Source organism: Cavia porcellus, unplaced genomic scaffold (assembly GCF_034190915.1).
Source record: "Cavia porcellus strain 051 isolate PalLab524CR breed Dunkin Hartley unplaced genomic scaffold, mCavPor4.1 scaffold_6, whole genome shotgun sequence".
Lineage (NCBI taxonomy): Eukaryota > Metazoa > Chordata > Mammalia > Rodentia > Caviidae > Cavia > Cavia porcellus.
In genome coordinates this window covers 75352410-75374383 of record NW_026947489.1, presented here as the reverse complement: position 1 = coordinate 75374383, position 21974 = coordinate 75352410, and the positions used below count along the sequence as shown (strand labels likewise).

The 21974-nt window shown below is 38.8% G+C and overlaps 1 protein-coding gene and 1 pseudogene across 1 annotated transcript; both read left to right on the top strand.

Moving 5' to 3' along the window:
- Nucleotides 1-3331: 3331 nt before the first annotated feature.
- LOC100735186 (putative olfactory receptor 3A4) lies at nucleotides 3332-4260 on the top strand (annotated as a pseudogene).
- Nucleotides 4261-19639: 15379 nt separating this feature from the next.
- On the top strand, nucleotides 19640-20575 carry LOC100732015 (putative olfactory receptor 3A4). Its single transcript, XM_003469665.1, has one exon. The coding sequence runs from the start codon at nucleotides 19640-19642 to the stop codon at nucleotides 20573-20575; it is 936 nt and encodes a 311-aa protein (XP_003469713.1).
- Nucleotides 20576-21974: the final 1399 nt, after the last annotated feature.

The following is a 21974-nucleotide window of genomic DNA, read 5'->3' as shown; positions in this document are numbered from 1 at the left end:
AACAAGGGACAACGTTGATAACCATTGTTGATAAACTTGTACTCTGTTCTACACCATGTGCTACGTCTATCCTTGGTATTGACTGACAGCTTTGTTTTGCCATATTTGACTGTATTCTTCCCCCCCCCCCAAAGAAAGTAATAAGCACTAAGGAGTAATAAAATCCAAGATGTGTAAATTTTGTTGTAAAAAAGAGAGGGGAAAAAAAAAAAGAAAAGGAGCTCTAACGGATATAACAGCAAGTGTGTTTGGGGGTGTTAAATAGCTGACTTTATCAATGTTTTTGGAACATTGAACACAGCTGTTTGCAGTCTCCCTGTTTGAATGTCCACCTTGTGTTCTTTGATACTGTGATTTGAGGAACTATTTTCAAGAAAATAGTGTGTAATCTACTAGCAGGTAATTTCTTACTGTTATGGTTTTTTGTTTTGTTTTGTTTTGTTTTGTTTTGTAGTTCTGTATTGCGTGTACCCTTACGCCGCTTTGGTTTGTTTTGTGTTTTTCTCTTTTTCCTCTTAAATAAAAAAAAAAAATAAGAAAAAAAAATCTTTTGCCACCCCAGAAATCATGCATCTAGGAAGCTAAAATAAACAAACAAATAAATGAATGAATAAAGTGCAAGAGTATTTAAATAATAACATGGCTAATTTTGCTTTGTTCTTTGAAAAGAACAAGTTGTACTGATATTGTCTGAACGTTATTTCATGCCTATATTTTATTCTGAATGACTTTTGTTTAGACAACGATATGCAATATATTATTTTTGAGTGTCTTTTTAGTCTGTTTTTTAGCCCTGCTTTATTATTATTTTCACTTTTTTCTTTTCAAAATTAAAAGAAAATACAAAAAATCCCGCTGTGGTGAAACACATCTGTAATCTTTGTCCCAAGTAGGCAAACGTAGTAGTATCACAGATCTGAGCTTTCAGTTAAGAAGGCAAATAAGACCCTGCCTCAAAATAAAATATTAAAAAGGACTGGAATGTAGTTCATTGACAGAACACAGCCTGGTCTTAGTCTCAGCCTCAGAGAAAGACAAAAGGATTGCAGTCTTTACAACTATACTCAGTCACATACTGAACTCAGGCATCTACAACCTGCAGCACTCTGAGCTACAGGGCTCTTTGGAGATGGTGCTGACAGGGAAGAGACTTCCATGGAGAGCAGACTGACTCCACGGTATCAAAATGTGCATCCCTCCTGCGGGCCCCCTTCCCCTTGATATTCTCATGGTAAAAGTTTAGATGTAGACAGAAGACAAGTTTGGAGATTTTACCTAAGGATGACAGCAAAGAAGCAAGTATGTGTCAGAATACACTATGATTTTACTTGGGTTGAAGAAAAAGGATAAAGCTTAAGTAAAATTGAATGTGAGTTGTTGATAGAAAATACATTCAAGAAAAATGGGTAGAAATTATGTGGATCAGGAAATGAGAGGTGAACTGAATTTATTTAATGACTCTCAGCTGGTATACTTAAAATGTTGATGAAACAAAAGTGTAGCCCCATTTCAAATAAACAACATTTGTGCTCACTGTGTCAACACATATATTAAATAAACTGTATGTGGAATACTTTATGGGGCTGGAATTTATAATCTTGTACTTTAAGAAGTAAGTCTACGACTGTGAGGTTAAAATGGAATTTGGCAAAGTCTAGAACCCACGGTGCTGGAACTTACCACAAAGAATTTGGAAGCATCTACTTGAACCAAAATTGTCACATACCAACTCCCACACCAATGTGCCCTTCCTGACTGACCCATGCTTAGGCTCAACATGCTCATGTGCCAAGCATGAGCTGACTCACACAATCACTACACCAAATACATGAAGATATTTCGTAGGTCATCAGAAGAAGCATCAAAAACCAGCAAGTTTTAATTTTAATGGCCTAATCCATTGACCTATTGATCATCTGATTAATATGTTTGTGTATATCATTAGCAACGGTGCAGTGACTATTAATGGAGAAGAGATGGACTTTCACTTGAGGGAGAAACTACACCATTCCAGGGAAGAGCAGTCAGTAAGCCAGACACATTACCTGCACAGTGTGCAGCTTTGTTAGGTTTATTGATTCATACAGTCTCGCCTATGTGGGGCCAGTGGATGAACGTGATTGATCCTCTAATTAACAAGATCCGGTTCCCTTACCTGGCTGAGTGCCACTCCCACTTCCTAGCTGCAAATTCACATCTTGGTCACCATCCATTTACTCCTCCTTTGGGGAGAGATTTTCTCTTTCACCCTGAACACTGCAGTGACACTGAGGCACTGAGCATTGTGAGAGTGGAGGGAGGGTGAAGAGAGTGAAGAATTAGTTTTCAAGCCCCACTTAAAGCGGCTTGGCTGGGGTTAAGAAGTTCAACATAGGGGCGGTCAGATTAAAGAATGTCAGGTTAAAGAAGAGTTCAGCTCTGAAAATACTGCCTTTGAAGTAGTGGTAAGAGGACTGTCCATGCAAGAAAGGTTCGTGCTTGGAGGGTTGTTCACCAGTTCTCTACCCAGGGCATTATTCATCCAAAAATGCCTTCCTCCACTCACAGCTTTTGTCCTTGGGGATCTCCAATTTTATTCTTTTTGTCCGTCTGAGATAGGTTAGTTGCCAGTGACTTAGTGTTAATCATTTAGCCAGAGACTACTGTGGAACACAGTTTATTTTATTAGAATAAATACACTGGCTTAAGGATGATTCTCATTCCCGCACTGTGTACAATGGGTATTATAATTATTGTAAAGATAATTTTAAGGGAATTGAAATACACAGGTTATGTGACTACACTGTGTCATATAAAGCACAGAATTTGAATTTCCACAGAATACAATATAGAGGATTTCTGGAACCAGCCCATTAAGGATAACCGCAGATGACTGCATGATGATACGTGTGTGACTCCTCATGGGGACCAAGATTGGTAGAAAAATATCTCACCCTTCTCCTGAAGAACATTTTCTCCTCTGCAATGCTGTATACCCAGATGATGGCCAATACAAAGACTTGTAATTCCCTTCCTGCAACTTGGTTTCAGAAAATCATCTTTTCCTCTAACCTCCAAATGTCCCATATACTCTCAAATTAAGAATTTTGCATCAGTTCTCCTACCTGTTAAGAATCTCTTCAGTGCCATGTTCTTATTCATGAGAGTCAGGTTTATCAACTCTTTTCCTATTACACCTTAATATTTACCTTTCTTACCTTTAATGTGTATGTGTCCTAACTTCCAGGCCTCTCCTGATGGTGCTAAACTTGCCAGTTGTTATTAATATCCTGTTCACTTTTGGCAGGAAGCACCTTTGCACATCACTCAGTCTGTTGCTGGTGGTAGAGCCATGGAACTGAGAGTCCAGGCAAATGATTCCCTTGTGACCCAGTTTGTCCTGCTGGGCCTCACAGATTCCCCAGCCCTACAGCCCATCCTCTTTGTCATCTTCCTTCTTGCTTACGGAGCTACTGTTGGGGGCAATTTCAGCATCCTTGCTGCCATCCTCACTGAGCCCAAACTCCACAGCCCCATGTACTTCTTCCTGGGGAACCTGTCCCTGCTGGATGTTGGGTGCATCACTGTCACAGTTCCTGCTGTGTTGAGGAAATTCCTGTGCCAGGACAAGAGCATCTCCTATAGAGCCTGTCTGTCACAGCTCTTCTTCTTCCACCTCCTGGCTGGGGCAGACTGCTTCCTGCTGACTGTTATGGCCTTTGATTGCCACCTGGCCATGTGCCAGCTCCTCACCTATAGCACCTGCATGAGCTGGGGGATCCAGAAACCTTTGGTGGGCTTCTCATGTGTCTTTTCCCTCAGAAATGCCATTACACATAGTGCTGCTTTGTCTGGCCTGAAATTCTGTGGCTCCAATGTGATCAATCACTTCTATTGTGACCTCCCTCAGCTCTTCCAGCCTTCCTGCTCCAGCATTTAGCTAAATGAACAGTTGCTTTATGTAGAAGCAGTCTTTATGGGTATGACCCCATTTGTCCTCATCACACTGCCCATGTGGTGGCTGCAGTCCTAAGAATCCACTCAGCTGTGGGCAGGAAGAAGGCCTTCTCCACATGTGGCTCCCACCTCACTGTGGTGAGCATCTTTTATGGGACAGGCTTGTTCAACTACATGAGGCTGGGTTCAGTGGATGCTTCAGACAAGGACAATGGCATTGGCATCTTCAACACTGTCATCAGCCCCATGCTGAACCCACTCATCTACAGCCTGAGGAATCCTGATGTGCAGGGTGCCTTGAAGAAGATGCTCATAGGGAAGTAGTCTGTGAGACTTGTGTTCTCTGACTTTGCAGATTCAATGCCTCCATATTGCTTCCAAGAATTACTGTGACCAGTATCAGAAGAGTTTAATTTTTTGTTGTGGGGTTACGAACTGACTTACAAACAAAAGTGTGAAATAATACGACAGGTATCCCTTGCACTGTGATTACTATTTGCAGTTCCCTCTTCTGTTAACTCCTTTAATCCTCTTAACCTTAAGTAGAAGAAGATTTGAAAATTATAGTTGAGGAAAACTAAGTTTTTTTTATTTTGTTTTTGTCTGCCTGCTTTTGATACAGGGTCTCTCTATGCCGTTCAGTCTGGCCTGGAGCTCACTTTGTACCCCAGGCTGGTCTCAAACTCACGTGTATCCTCCTGCGTCAGCCTCCCAAGTGCTGCTATGACCTTCATGTGTCACCATGCTTCACAGAAAAGGGAATCTTATAGAGGTTAAGTTGCTTGCCCGTATTGGCTTCAGTTGACTCTCACCCTTGGGGAAATTTCATCTAGAATTCAATATTATAATTGTTATCTCCCATATATTTCTTTGTTTAGGTATAGCAAAAATCTGTCTGGTAATACATGTGCCTTAATAGAATTTGTACCCCTTGTTATGAAAGCTGGAACATTTAGCAGTTAGAATGGTTTAAAAAACTGAAAAACAAGAATATTGCCAATACCCCCAAACTATTTAAATCTATGTCTATCCCTCTGTCCATCCATCTGTCCATCTATGTATTCTTTTTATTTATTCATTCACCAAAGAATGCTAACTGATGTCCTACTCATGCCCAGCACTGCACTTGACACATAGGTATAGAGAAAAGCTCAATTTCTTCCCATAGAGAAATCAGTTTTAACAAAGTGCTAAACCAGTGTTAACTAATGCTACGTAACATTTTCACTGAGAATCCTTCAGCGTTATTGTTAGAGGAAATGACCTTTTTCTTGGAGTCTAACCTGAAAACTGAAGAATACTATGGAGTGAAGAATATACAAATACCACTTTAAGTAGTAATAATTTGTAGATTTCCAAAATTTTAGTACGTTTAATAAATGAACCCTGAATTTTCTCATTCATGTCAATGATTTTATTTTCTCTGATGAACCCTGATTTCCCAATACCAATGTAAATATTGAGCAGTCTTGTGAACATATACATATGTCTGATACTCCAAGCACATGGTAAGTCTGTCTTCTTACATTTGCTGTTCTAATATCTTTCCATTTGGACATTATTGTAGTTCTCTGAAAATTACAACTGGAGAATATATATTTTTATTCTCTTAACATATTTTGTTATCCCAGAAATCATGTATCTAGGAAGTAAAAATAAATAAATAAATGAATAAATAAAGTGGAAGAGGATTAAAATAGTTTTACAGCTATTTTCTCTTAGTTTATGGAATAGAAAAAATTGTACTGATATTGTCTGGACGTTATTTCATGCCTATATCTTGTAATCTGGATAACTACTGTGTAGACAATAATAAACAATATATTAATAGTTAGTGTCCTACTAGTCTGTTTTGAAATGGTTTTAATTTATTTTCTCTTTTTTTAAAAAATTAAATGAAAATGCAAAGAAATCCAGATGTGGTGAAACACATGTGTAATCTCTATACCAAGGAGGCTAAGGTATCATAAGTCTGAGCTGTTAGGTCAGGAACTCAACAAGGCCCTGCTGCAAGATAAAATATTAAAAAGGGCTGGAATGTAGCTCATTAACAGAGCACAGCCTGGGCTTAGTCTCTGCCTCAGAGAAAGACAAAAGGATTGCATCTTTACGTCTATTCTCAGTCACATGCTGCACTCAGGCATCTACAGCCTGCAGCACTCTGAGGTCCAGGGAGCCTTGGAGAGGGTGCTGACAGGGAGGAGGCTTCCATGATGAGCAGACTGATTCCGCAGTATCAAAATGTGCATCCCTCCTGAGCATCCCCCGACATTCTCATGGTAAAAGTTTAGATGTAGATAGAAGACAAGTTCAGAGATTTTATCTAAGGATGAGAGCAAAGAAGCAAGTGTTGATCAGAATAGAATATGATTTTACTTGGATTGAAGAAAAAGGATAATGCTTAAGTAAAAGTGTATGTGAGTTGTTGATAGAAAATACATTCAAGCCAATCGGGTAGAAATTATGTGGGTCAGGAAACGACAGATGAACTGATTTTATTTAATGACACTCGGTATACTTAAAATGTTGATGAAACAAAAGTGTAGCCCCTTTTTAAATAAACCCTATTTGTGCTCAATGTGGCTGCACATATATTAAAGAAACTATATTTGCCCTAATGTATGGGGTCCTGTTTTTATAACATTGTACTTTAAGAAATAAGTCTGGGACTGTGAAGTTAAAATGGAATTTGACAAACTCTAGAACCACGGTGCTGGTATTTACCAGAAACTTTTGGAAGCCTCTGCTTTGAACCAAAATGATCACATACTGACTCCCAAACCACTGTCCCCTTCCTGACTGGCCCATGCTTAGGCTCAACACATTCATGTGCCAAGAGTGATCTGATTCTCACAATCACTACACCAAACACATGAGCATGTGTCTTAGCTCATCGAAAGAAGTATTAGAAACTTGTAGGTTAATTTTCAGGGCTTAATACATTGACTTATTGTACACCTGATTAATATGTTTGTGTAGATCTTTGGTAAAGGTGCAGTGACTGACTCCTAAGGGGGACGAGATGAGACTTTACCATGAGGGAGAAACTACACTCATTCAGAGAAAAGCACTCAGTAGAAGACATTCATTACCTATACAGTGTGCACTGTCAGGTTTATTCTGTCAGCCCTTCAGAAGCTTCCTGGTAAAGAAGTCAGAGGATCAGAAAAATGGAGCTCACAGCCCTGCTTATTAACTCTTTGAGGGGGCCAGCAGGGAGCCCTTCAGATGCCTGAGAATATTTCCCAATAAAATAGCTTCCAGCCATGTTGTATCCAATTCTTTTCCAAATCCAGCAAATCTGGTCCTTCAGAGCATTCTGTTGACCTCACCTATATCCATCTGCCTCTCTCGTGCAGATAGCTTCCTCCCAACCATGTTCCAGTTGTCTCCACAGACTCCTGCACCAGCCTTTGAACCCTGCGCTTTTCCTTGGCTCAGTGCTCTCTACACCGCCATTGATTTTGGGAGTCATGTTCTGTGTGTCATCTCATCTTCCAAAGTCCACTATTTCTTTCTGATCACCCACATTTCAAATCTGAGCTTTGCCAGGTATGGGATGCCCTCTTCTCTCCGATCTTACCTCTCAGTCTTTATTTCTTAACCACTGCCTCTTAGTGGTGACTCTGTACCCATTTACTTAGAGTCACTACTTTTAATCTTCTGAAAAAACCTGGTTCAGGTAGTGAGATGACACTACCACAGCCATTTCTGTATTTTTTGGAGATTATAAGTTTAAGTGGATTTTACGCTCTTTAAAAACATCATACAAGGCTTGTATAGTATCCTCCAGACACCTTGCAGAGTGCTAAGTACATAGTGGATGTTCAAACATATTGTTAATTAATGAATTATAGAAAGCAGGACCTATGAGAAGAAATTCATCTTCTACATCGTTTTTCAATGAAACTGCTTGAGGTTTTCAAAATACTCTGTAAGGTTCAATATTAGAAGAGCATAAAGAGATATAGAAAAAATTTAAATAACAAAATTTTTCCAAAAACAGCAATAAAATAAGTTTAAAACATTTATTCTAATTCAATAGAGAGCCATTGATTTTTGTATAGTAGAGAGGGCCTTTCCAAAATTTCTGCATAAGCTGCAATGTCATTTTTCCTCAAAAATAGGAAAGATTTCCTAAAACACATATTTGAAGAAGTGTTTCCTTCTTGTAAGGAGTTAAACAGAGTGTATTTAACTGCTAGAACATAGCACAGAGCACTAGAATGTAAAATCTTACAACATCCCATCACTGACAGTTGCAATAGTAATAATAAATAAGTGATTGATAATTATGCTAAGAGTTTAACTTTCTTAATGTTTTTCCTAAAATGAATCACTTTCAACTCTGCTATGCAAGGATGTGTAATTGTGTTTCATAATTTTAAAAAGCATAAGTTTCAACAAGGTTAGAGACTGTAGCAGAGGAGGTATATGACCCTTCCTGCCCTGCAACAAGTGATTTGAGGGAGGGACACACACACATGGAGGATTTAGACAGCTTTGAGACTCCACAGGTGGAGAGGAGACTGAAGTGGGGCCAATCAGCCTTGGGCTATTTCCACTGTCGTGGGCAGAAGCAGTGAATCACCAAGGTAGGGGACCAACGTGGAGTTGGTGGCAGCACTGTGGTGGTAGTGGCAGCAGAGGTGAAGGTAGTGTGTGAATAGAAGGATCCCTCTTGCTCTGGACAAGCAGCATTAGAGAATTTAAGTAGCCATGCACCCCAACACCACAATGAGTGGAAAGCTGGTATTTCCTCTGCAGCAGACGAGACTGAAGTAGGACTGGCTGTCTCCACAGCAGTGGCAGGAAAGAGAGTCAGCCCACAGCACCCCACCCCACTCCTCCCTCAAGCAGGCCATGGGAGAGAACAGAGAGTGGAACTGGAACAAAGGAGGCTGTGGAAGGATTGGGAAAAGTCAACAGTATGCAGGACAGGGAATCGCCTCTTCAGTCCCTGTATGGGGGCACCACAGCAACTGGGAAGCCATGTAGAGATAAATAGGGAAGGGTAAGAAATGGGCTGGCTGCTGAGGGACCAACAGAGAGTTACTGGCTGAGGATTCTGGTCCCAGCCCGCACATTCAGAGGCCAAAATCAGTCCTGTTGCCATCACTATTTCTACAACAGACATGGCAGGGTTACCCAGCAGTTTTGGGATCTGACTTGGACAGTATTACAGAATTGAAGATACCAGAGAATACTATTATTTTTTTTTCTTTTTGTTGTTTTCTTCTTTTTTGGTTATTGAAGTCTTTATCTTTATTTTTGCCCTATTCTATTCATCTTCTTTCCCTCTTTCCCAACTATTCCTCTTGATTTTATGATATTTTCATGTCTCTAGTTTTTCTGACTCACTTTGACAGTCTTTTGCTTTTTCCATCATTCTTTCTCTTTTGACCATCTTTTGTCTTCCAGTCTTGCTTCTACTATGTTTCTCTTCATTTATCTCTCTGTTTTATCTTCTATCCCTCTTAAGTTTCCTTAATAAGTACAAAATCACTGTACTAAAGGAAAAAAATTTGTATACAAGTTCCGGAATTATGTTGGACTTGGGTATATAACTGTAGATCTTGTCCTGATAGGTAAAAGTATCAAATTCTTAGTTAGCACAGTTTGTCAGGTTCTAGCCTGTGTTTAATGTTATTGTTATTGGTAATTGTACTACTTTAGCCAAGATGTGATACCTGTTATAATCAGTTGTTCTCTTTTGTATGATAACATTGTGGTTTTCTGGGGTTATAATCATCACCATAGTCTAGCATCAAAGGACGGGGTGCTGAGACAGATAGATAGCAGTTTCTCATCCTTAATAAATAGGAAGGCAAGCTCTTGGGACAGACACAAACACCAAGAGTGGATTACATCTGGAAAATCTCTTAAGAACAGACATTTCCTAAGAAAGCCTTGATACTAGTAATATAGCTATTAAGTATAAGAAATTTACAAGCATCAACACAGAAAATAAAATGAAAGAAAATTACAAAACACTGAACCAAAATGTAACCCCTGATCTCAAGGCCACCCAAGACAAATTCAGCAGGCAATAAGATAGATAAATCAGAAGCCACCCACATAAATATTCTGGAATGATAGCAACAGAAGTAAAAAGAAAATAGATTTATGAGACTATAAAGTAAATCAGATCACAAATAAACTGTTGATATAGAAAAGTGACGGAAATCATGAATCCCCAACATAGCGAAAAAAGTGAAATCCATGAAACTGATTCAAACAGATACCAGTATCTTAAAACTTCTGCTGAAAGTCTGAAAAATGAAATGAATGAAAGTGAAGACAATATATAAGACCTAGAAGACAGGATGCAGTTAGAAATTTCAAAAGGAAACGTATCTTAAAAATAACGAGACCGTAAATACTCAATTCATCAACTGCAAGGTGATGTGAAGGACCCAAGAGCCAAACGGCAGAATGGCTCAAGAAATGATATGTTACCTACAAGAAACACATTTAACTCAAAAAGAAATTAATAGAGTAAAAGTCAAAGAATGAAAAACAATTCTTCAGGTGACATAAACCCAGCAAAAATCAGGGTAACTATTCCATTTGCAGACAATGTGAGCTTCAAGACAAGGCTAATCAAAAGAGATGAAGAAAGTCACTACATACTAGTTAAAGGTAATCCCAAGAAGAATAAGTGAAGAAGGAGGAGGAGGAGAAGGAGAAGGAGAAGGAGAAGGAGGAGAAGGAGAAGGAAGAAAAGGAGGAAAAGGAAAAAGAGAGAAAGGAGGAGGAGGAGAAGGAGCAGAAGAAGAAGAGGAAGAGTAGGGGGGGAGGAGAAGGAGATAAAAGCCACAAGTATATCTGCACAACGTACATGAGCACCAACCTATAAGACGAATATCAATTGACATGAATAATCAAATAAGCACTAATACAATTATAATGGGGACCTCAATAACATATTGTCACAAATAGATAAACTGACTAGATAAAAAAATCATGAAATAACAGAATGGAACCAAACTTTTGAACAAATGAACTTAGTAGGTATCTCCAGGATATTCCACCCTACAACACCAGACTGAACATTCTTCTTAGTTATGCACAGTGAATTCTCCAAAACAGACCACAAACTAGCCCATAGATTGTAAATGCAAAGGAATTGAAATCCTCCCATGCATATTATTTGACAATAGTGCAAAGAAATTGGAAATCAAAGCAAAAGAAATCACATAAACAAACATATGGAAATTGAATGAACAATTGATGGGTCACAGATCATATTAAAGAAGAAATTATACAGTGTCTACATTTAAATGATAATACTGATACAGCATACTGGAACTTATAAGATATTGAAATCAAGTCAAGGAGGCAAATTTGTAGTAGTGAATTCTCTTATCAGGAAAACAGAATAAACTCAAATAGATAACCTAATGTTAAATATCAGACTTACAGAAAAACAAGAACAAGTCAACTTCAAATCTTGTGTGAGGGAGGAAATTATAAAGATGAGAGCAGAAATTAATGCAATTGAGACTAAGAAAACCATACAAAGAAGCAATGAATCTAAGTGTTTGTTTTCTGAAAGATTAAATAAAAGTGATAAAACTTTAGCCAACCTTATCAAAAAAGAGAGGAAGGACAAGACTCAAATTCATGCAATTAGAATGAAAAGAGTAAAATCACAATGGGTTCTGCAGAAATCCAGAAGATCAATACCTACTTCAAGAACTTTTACTCTAATAAGATGAAAAGCACAGAAGAAATGGGAGGATTCCCAGATTCATAGGAATGACCAAAGTTGAAAAAGAAGGAATAAAAATTCTAAATAATCCAATATTACTCAATGAAATTGAAAACTAATTAAAAACTGACCAATGAAGAAAAGTCAAAGTCCTGATGTAGTCACTGTTGAATTTAGAGAATCTAAAGCCATTATTCCTCTAACACTTTAATGAATTTAAAGGGAAGCAAAAACTCCCAAAGTCATTCTTGGAAGCAAGAATTACCCTCATACAAAAGGAAGAGAAATACCAAACGAAGAAAAGAGAACTACATGTCAATGGCCCTAAGCAACTTAGATGCAATTCTCAATAAGATACTTGCAAACATAATTCAGCAAACAATCAAGAAAATTATACACCATGACCAAGTGGAACTCCCAAGAATGCAGGGATGGTTCAACATATGCAAATCAACAAATATAATACACCATATTGACAGAGCGAATGACAAAAATCACATGACCATCTCAATAGACACAAAAAAAGCTTTTGACGAAATTCAACATGCATTTGTGATAAAAATAATGTTTCAGAAAACTGGAATAGATAGTCTTTATCTGAGTTTGATAAAAGCCATTTCTAAGAAATTGACAGTCAACATCATACTAAATGGACAAAACAGAGCTTTCACTTTAAAATCAAAAACAAAACAGTAATGCCTATTATCACTACTCCCACTTAACATTGCTCTGGAAACATTAGTCAGAGCAATTAGACAAGAGGAAAAGAATAAGGAATAAAAATAGGAAAAGAAGAAGTTAAATTATCACTATTTGCACACGACCTGCAACTCTACATAAAAGATCCTGAAAAGCTCACCAAAAGACTGCTGGTGTTGTACTCTAAGAAAATAGCTTCGTTATATGTGTATTATAGCAAACCTGTAACGTGGCTTACTAAATGTGTTTTTTTAATCCTTTTTCCCTAACTGATATGTTAAGTGACCTAATTGATATGTTGAGCAATACTCTCCTCTGTAAAGAATTGCAAGAATCTCACCTAATTGATATGTTAACCATTGTTGCCCTCTACAAACTACAGAAGTTGTGCTAAAACAAGCTAAGGGTTGTTAATCACTGTTAGGCACCTCTATTCTCCGCTAAAGAGCTAAAGAAAACTAGAATGGCCCATTAATTTACACTTATTCGAAGTAACTTGCTTGTGTGCAGAGAGATTTGCGTATGAGTTTAACCCTCTACCTGACCTTGACACATAACCACCGTTCTCTGTTCTGTATGGTGCCTTATTGCGTCCCTCTCCCCTCACCTATCTATCTAGGCCATAAAGAATTTGGGTTTCTGGTGACCTCTTCCTGACCTGGTGGTGATCTGTCATAAAATGAGCCTGCCCCAATTTTAAGAACTGTTTAGCTTCAAAGAAATTACTGGGAAATACTATGGCCCAAACCCCAATCAGTGCTTTCCTTTTGTTCTGTATGCATCAAATGAGTTAGATATCAGATCTTTGTAAAACTTGAGTTTCAGCTTCTTATAACTCTTGAACCCTTCACACCCACTAGCAAAAACGAGCTGTCCTGAGATAATTAACAGTCCACTTTCTTCTCCAAATATTGCTGCAGACGTGCCACTCTGAGATAATGTCAGTCTGTAGGATGGGAGTAATTTGAGAAACACCAGGAACTCCCGAGATTGTCAGAGCTAAGTGGACAGCAATACAGTTTCCAGACTCGGGTCAACAAGTTTGATGTCTCTGTAGGTTTCTTTGTTTCTCCCCCTACCCTTTTCTTCCAGCCTCTTTTTAAAGTCCTCTCTTCAATCTCTGGGAGACAGTCTCCAAATTGGCTCCCGGAGACTTGTCACCAGGCCTGGAAATAAAGCCTTTGCTACCTAAATTTTTGGTTTCTTGTTTCCTTGGATTTTATACCGGGGCACAAGTTATAACACTAGATTTAAGGAGTCCATGCCATTCTTGGACTGCAGAGGGAGAGAACCAGGCCTCACCAGGAGGTGATCCCCACCTGGAAACCAGTGCCATGTGTGGGCCACTGCTGGAGTGGGGACAGCCAGACCCAAGCCTCTCTTTGTGAGTCAGCGCCATTTGCAGACAGCTAGGAGAGAGAACAAGACTGTACCAGGAAGCAATCCTGACTGGAAATGATATCAGTTTCACAGTTTTGTTGGGTTTTATTCTCTGTTGTTTTGCTTGATTATGTTAAACCTGATGGCATGAGCAGCTATTAAAAATACAGCAAGATATAGTATGGTAGCCATTTTGGACTTACTATTGGCTTATTTTGAAGTCCTTTATTGTATTCGCTGTTTTGGTTTTATTGTTTCTATTCTATTTTGTTTTGTTTGACTTTTATTAGACCAAAAGGTATCTGCAGTTACTTTTAAGACAAAAAAGACATTATGTAACTATTGTTGATTCTGGGTAAGGTTTTGGAATACTATTACTTATGCTAGGTTGTTTGGATTGATTTTATTCTATTTTCCTGGTTTTATCTTCTTAATAAAGAAATAAAGACTGCCAGATTTAATAATCATATTCAGTCACATATCTGGGTACCAAGTTAGCAGCCAAAAATCAATAGCATTCCTGTACACAAATAACAAACTCACTGAGACAGAAATCATGGAAACAACACCTCTACAATAGCATCCAAAAACTGAAATACTTGGAGATAATCTAACAAAGGAAGTAAAAGATTTCTACATTGGAAACTATAGTATTCTGAAAAAAGAAGAGAATATTAGAAAATGGAAAGATATCTCTGTTCTTGGCTAGGAAGAACCAATATAGCAAAAGGAACCAAAATTGTTACACAAATTTAAAGCAGCCTTGATCAAAATACCAATAGAATACCTCAAATCACTAGAGAAAACATTCCTAAAATTCATTTGGTTGCAGAGGAGACCTAGAATAGTGAAAACAATTCTGGATAACAAAGGCAAGACAGAAAACATCACGATCTCTGATTTGAAATTGTAGTACAGAAATATTGTGACAAAATCAGCATGGTACTGGCAAAAACAAAAACAAACAAACAACAGCAACAAAAGCAGACCTGATGATCAATGAACAGATTAAAAGATGCAGAAAGAACTTTGAACACACACAACCACCTTGTCTTTGACAAATGGGCCAAACACCCTCACCAGAAGAAAGACAGCCCCTTTAATGAATGGTGCTGGAAAGACTGACTTTCCACATGCTGAAGTCTAAAACTAGACTCATGTCTCTTACTATGCACTAAACTAAAATCAAAATGGATCAAAGATCTAAATATTAAAACAGAAACCCGAAGGGTGCTGGAAAATAGCTTAGGTATTTGAGCACAATAGGTATAGTTAAACTGATCATGAACAAATCCCAAATTTCACAGAAAATACTATAGAGAATCAGCAACTAGAATTTCATCTTACTAAGAAGCTTGTGCACAGCAAAAGAAATCACCAACAGCTTGAAAAGACAACTCACAGAGTGGGAAAAAAAACTTAGTCATTCCTCAGACAAAGAACTAATATAAAATAAAGAACTGAAAATACCAGACTCCTCAAACTTAAAGATTCATTCCAAAAATGGGCATCTGAAATTAATAGACACTTCTCAGATGAAGAAGTAGAAAAACCAAATAAAGATATGAAAAAATGTTCAACCTCACTTGTCATTTAAGATATGCTAATTAAAACAAGGCTGAGATTGCATCTCATTGCACAAAAAATGCTATTATCAAGAAAACAAGCAGTAATAACTATAGGTTGGGCTGCAGGGAAAAAGAAACATTTCTCCACTGTTGGTGGGAATTCAGAAAGGTGCAAGCACTGTGGAAATTGGTGTAGAGATTCCTCAAAAACTAGAACTAGAGGTTTCACTTGACCCAGCTCTGCCTCTTCCTGATATGTTCCCAGGAGAATTACAAGCATCATAATAGCGATATATGTGCACTCGTGTTTACAGTGACACAGTTTGTAATAGCCAAATCTTGCAAACCGTCCAAACTCCCATCAACTGATGAATGGATAAAAACAATGTACTTTTCTTAGATATAACAAGGGTTTTTTGTTGCTTTTGTTTTGTTTTGTTTATTTGGTACACGGGATCAAACTTATGACCTCATGCTTTCCAGACAGGTGCTTAGACCACTGAGCTAAATCCCAGCCCTCAGTGTGCTTTTCTTATAAAGTGCAGTACTATTCTGCTATAAATAAAGTTAAACTTGAGACATTTCTAGGTAAACAGACGCAACTTGAAACCATCCTCTTCGGGGAAATAAATGGGCCACACATGTGTAAATGCTGTATTGACTCCCTGGTATTAAAGGGAAAATAGAGAGTTAAATTTTTATTATGAGGGACTGGGGATTTAGCTCAGCGGCATAAGCACCTGCCTGGCAAGCAGGCAGTCGTGAGTTCGATCCCTGGTACTGATAAAAAAATTTTATTATGAGGTCCTGTGTCAATGTGCAAGTACACCCACTGAGCAGACTTGTTTTCTAATGCCAAGTGTGTATTTCCCTTATCTGACCGACCTCATCCTGAACTCATGTTACCTCACCCAAACATTTCCTGTAACTCTTAGCTTTCCTGGAGTTTTCATTTGCCTGAATATGCAGCATTTATAATGTAATTTTTTCTTAGGCCAATCAGTAACAATGAGATAAGATGTAGCCAATCAATAACTACCAAGTACTCTGCTTCTGTATTTCCTTTTTGCAAACCCTATATAAATCTTAGAGTACCAGAGACTAGGACCTGACACTTTGAGAATGATTTCTGGTCAGATTAGTGGATTTTAATAAATCAGCCTCCAAATCCTGGGTGCTTCTATTTGCTGCTGCAGTGTGAGAAACAAAGTGTAAGTAAGGACCAAAATGTATAATAGGTATAGTGAAATAAAAAATGTTTAAACAGGAAGTGGAACAAGGGAGGGGTGGGGAAAGGAAGGAAATGAAAAGTAAAAAAAATGAGAAAACAAGGAAAAATGGAAACAAAATTTCATAAATAAGGAAAGGAAGAAGGGTGAAGGGGGGAGGGGAATGGGGAAAATCGAGTTATATCATGATATGCCTGGGTAAGAAGGTGCATGTGATGTGTTGTGTTTGGGTTCTGTAATCTAGAGCTCTTGTTCATGAGTAGCTGTCAACAGAAGAAATATCAAACTGTCCTAATTCTCTGCCCACTCCTGTTGACTCATGACAGTCTTATGGCAGTGGGGAAGGTTCATTAATGAGCAAGGAGCTGCTGCATACTGTACTTGATACCTAAAGCCACCTTCAGCAGTTAATAAGAGTAGAGTGGTCCTGCTCTAGCAGGTGCTCTGAAGCTTTGCCTGCCTCATAGTTCTGGAGACAAAGAATGGAGAATAATCACAGCAAGAGTGCTATAGGGTCTGCGTTGTTTTGGGAGCAGAGAAAATGCCGGGCATTTATTTGAGACTGGATGAGAATCTAGTTTTAAGAATGGTAAGTGGGCTCTGAGGGGAGGTCACTTGTGAGGGACTGTGGAGGATACTGAATGAAGGATTAGAGAGGAGCAGGCCAGCCCCAGTTCTCATGAGCCTCTTAGCCTCATAATGCAAGAAATGAAAAGACAGTCACAATTCACCACTCTTCTCTCTTTTCGTGTCCTAACATGACAGTGTGAATCAAGCACAAACAGACAATCTCAGATTTTCCCAAATACTGTGACTTTCTAGACTGTAAGACTCTTTTGAGATTCAATTGAACTCTATAAAACACTGGCAACAATAATGGTTCATGAGTGTTTAAAATGCTCAATCATGCTGGTTAGTAAGTGTTTATTTGTTAGATAAATGAAGGAACATTTCCATATCCATGAAGTTCACACCTGAAAACATTTTGCCAAAGTTCAAAACATTTAAAGATATAAGAAATCATTATGGCTTTGGTTAAAGCAGGTGTTTACCAGCTCTAGCTCCCCCTGGAAGGCACTAATTTCTGAGGTCACCAAGGAGTAGTAATGGGGAGGAGGCAGAGCCCACTGTGAAATAATGCCAGCACAGTTGTTTATCTCTTTGCCTGTCTGGCATTTATAAGCTCTCCCCTCTGTGAGGACCATTGTGCTAGACTGACGGTCACTTCTCCAGCCCAAGAAGTGTCTCTCTCCTTAGCTAGGTGAGTGCCATTCCCAGACCCCCTGTTTCATGCTCATAACTTGATTTCCATGCATGCAAGCATCACAAAACATCTTTTCTCTCCCATCTGAAAATCTCCTGTGGGACTTGGGTGCTTAGCATTGAGAGGGTGTCAGGAGGGAAGAGGTAATGAAGACTGAGTTTTTAGCCGCATTGACTAGAAGGATGACAGGGGTGGGTACACTAGTTCAGTCAAAGGGGGGGCCATGGTAAAAAAGGCTGATTCAGCTTTTGGCATAGTGAGCCCAAAATAATAAGTGCTGTGTTCCCAGACATGTCCGCACAGAAAAGGCCAGACCCTTCCATGTCGTTCGACCTCTTGTGTGCCCAAGGATGCTGTTCACTAGGAAGTGTCTTCTGCTCTTGCCTTTGGCCTTGGAGATCTCCAGTTTTCCATTTCCTGAGTTAGATTCCTCATGAATGATTTAGTATTTCTTTCAGCCAGGGGTTGAGGTGGATCATTGTATACTTCATTCAAGTAACCTCTTTGGGTTTAAAAACTTTATATAAGTGACTATGCATGTTGTTTACCTGTAACTTTTGTCTGATTACCAGGCCAATTGTTGTACATGACTTAGGTTACATATACTTTAGGTTGAGTAAACAAGAGTGCAGAGCTAAGACTCAGGCTCTCTCAATGAAGTCAGCTGAGGGAGTATACAGTCATGTGACTCTACTGTGTGTCTACCCAGCAAACCTGGCATCTTCACCCTGCTCAAGCTCTCCTTATGCTCTTCTCATTCAGTAAAATGTCACTGCTCGAGAGCCCAAGTTTCAGAGAGTCTGTATAGAGAAATGCAATATAATCACTACTTACAAAAATCTAAAAAGTTGGTAATAATCAGCTCTGGACCTTGGAATGTCTTTGAAGATCTATCTTCATTATTTTTCATTGGATTTCAGTTTTTTTCAGAAAAATTCAGAGCAAGCTTCATAATTTCACATTAATCTTTTCCTACTCTCAGCCACAGTGGTCATTGTTGTCCTGCCAGCTCTTCTACCTGGCCCTCTATATCTGTGCTTTTTGCATCATTGACTCACCCAGTCAGTGGCTAAAAATATTCAGGAACATCTGTGTCTATACTGAATGTGTGAAAACTTTTTCTGTTCATCATTCCTTAAACAATGCAGGATAATGACTACTTATATAGTGTGTGCATTATAGTAGGAATAATAATTCATATGGATATGACTTTAAGGATCTAGAAGAAAGCACACAGGTTATATTCACAGTCTATGCCACTTAACATACAGCATGTAAGCATCTGCAGATTCTGTATCTGAAGGTTCCTGGAACAAACCCATGGATAACAACAGCTGATGATTCTATCATGACAATGGGAGACTGTGGCATTTTAGAGACCACATCTTAGTGGGATCACGCCTGGGGAAATGATGGCGCTTTCTGCTTCTGAAGCTTAATGGCCGTATAGTAGGATATGATGTACTCAGACTATAGCCTTGCCATCACATGAAGACTTGTATTTCCCTTCCTGGAACTATAGCTTAAGGAAAACCATTTTACCCCACTATACTTCAACTGTCATAATTGCTAGAATTTTTTGGCAAAATTCAAGAATTTTGTATTAACTCTTTTATCTTTTGTGAGTCTCTCCAATGCCATTTTCTTACTTAATAAAATTCAGATTTATCAATTCTTGTCCTACTATGCCTTAGTATTTACCTTGCTTTCTTGTAAATTGTATGTGTCCTGACATTTTGACCTCTTCTGACATTACTACCCTTGGTGGTTGTTAATCAAGTTCTCCTTCACCTTGAGTTCCATTGGTACTTTTGATCATTGTTCATTCTACTGGTGGTGAAAGAGAGAGATGCAACTGGAAGCCTCAGGAAATCATTCGTTTGTGACTCAGTTTGTCCTGCTGGGCCTAACAGATTCTCCATCCCTACAGCCCATTCTCTTTGTCATCTTCCTTCTTGCTTATGGAGCTACTATTGGGGGCAATTTCAGCATCCTTGCTGCCATCCTCACTGAGCCCAAACTCCACACCCCCATGTACTTCTTCCTGGGCAGTTTGTCCCTGCTGGATGTTGGGTGCATCACCGTCACAGTTCCTGCCCTGTTGAGGCAATTCTTGTCCAAGGACAAGAGCATTTCCTATAGAGCCTGCCTATCACAGCTCTTCTTCTTCCACCTGCTGGCTGGGACAGACTGCTTCTTGCTGACTGTCATGGCCTATGACCGCTACCTGGCTATCTGCCAGCCCCTCACTTATAGCACCCGCATGAGCTGGGCGATCCAGAAAGCCTCAGTGGGCATGTCAGGTGTCTTTTCCTTCAGCAATGCACTGACCCAAACTGTTGCCTTGTCTACCCTGAACTTCTGTGGCTCCAATGTGATCAATAACTTCTACTGTGACCTCCCTCAGCTCTTCCAGCTCTCCTGCTCCAGCATCCAGCTAAATGAACAACTGCTGTTTGCAGCATCAGCCTTTATGGGTGTGGTCCCACTGGTTCTCATCACACTGTCCTATGCCCATGTGGTAGCTGCAGTCCTTAGAATCCGCTCTGCTGAGGGCAGGAAGAAGGCCTTCTCCACATGTGGCTCCCACCTCACCGTGGTGAGCATCTTCTATGGGACAGCTCTGTTCAGCTACATGAGGCTGGGCTCAATAGAGGCTTCAGACAAAGAGAAAGGCTTTGGCATCTTCAACACTGTCATCAGTCCCCTGCTGAACCCACTCATCTACAGCCTGAGGAACCCTGATGTGCAAGGTGCACTGAGGAGGTTGCTCACAGGGAAGTAGTATGCAAGTGAGATTCACTTTGTCTGGTTTTAAGGAATGTTTGATTTCATTGATTCCATTATTGCTTCCAATAGTTATTGAGATTAATAATAATAGAGCATTGCTTTGATGTAGTGAAGTGAGGAACTGGCTTAAAAGCAAATCACAATAAAACGGATGATAGTTACATTCATATTGTGATGATCACATGACCAGCATTGTTCTACACGACTGGTCCAATAGTTTATTTAATCCTGGTAACTTCACGAGGTAGGTACAGATGTACAAGTTATACTTTAGGAAACCAAATTTTGGATAGATGAATAGTTGGCCCCAAGTGAGACAGATAGCAAATGTCAGAGATGGGATCTTAAACTGGGGGAAAACTATATCTGAATCTATTGCACATCAAGAGTAATAAATCATTTAAGGGAACACAGGTAGGTATGGTCAGAAGTGAAACAGGCAATGAAGAGTTAAGAAAGAAAGGGAGAATCAATGTGATGGAGAAAAAGTTTTTTTCTGAAAAAACTCCTTAACTGAATAATAAGAGGTTAACATTAGTTGGTGCATTGTGTATTATTATCTTGAAAATAGCTACTCAGATAACAAGACATATGCAAGAAGGATTTGCTCTTAGAAAATTGAAACAAAATGATAATAGCACAAACTTTCTTTTCAGTGAAATAAGAAAAACTGTCAGTAGTTTAAATGAAACAAATTAGCACACATAGAAAATGTCTGAATAGGTAATTCCGGGAATACTTGAACTTCACCCTCCTTCCTATTTGCTTATCTTCTATTTTGATTTTTATTTGTATATATACATTATTTCTCATACAACAGAAATTACTCATTATTTAAGTTTGTGCATCTGATTTATTTCATAAAAGTATGAAACCTTAACAAGTTTGCATGTCATCCACGTGCTGGGGCCACAGTTATCTTTTCCATGCTGTTCCAATTTTAGTGTATGTGTGTGCCCAAGTAAGCATGAGAAACTCTATTTACATTAGTGAAAATATGAATCGAGAATTTTTGATTTGATTTGATTTGATGCAGAGAGTACAGATTGGGGAATTGCCAGACATAAATATTTAAAAGAAACAAACAAAAACATAGTGAAAAACCTAATTCTGAAAGAATAGGCACTGTATAGAAAACCATACAAAGATGAGACAAAGCATTTTGTATTCTGGCAACACCATAAAACAAAGTAAGTAACTTAACAATGGGAGCCAGTTTGGCTGACCTGTGAAAATCTTCCTGACTAAATAGAGAACTATTGCAACTTACAGCTGAGCCCCATTATATGGTGTTAGAAGAAGGATACTTCATCTACGCAACATACACATCTACACAGGTATTTTCATAATATAACAAATGCATGCTTGTGGAAAAGTTAGAAGTACAACAGACC

Coding starts and splice junctions, on each gene's coding strand:
- LOC100732015 (XM_003469665.1), top strand. CDS start 19,640: ATGCAACTGGAAGCCTCAGGAAATCATTCGTTTGTGACTCAGTTTGTC.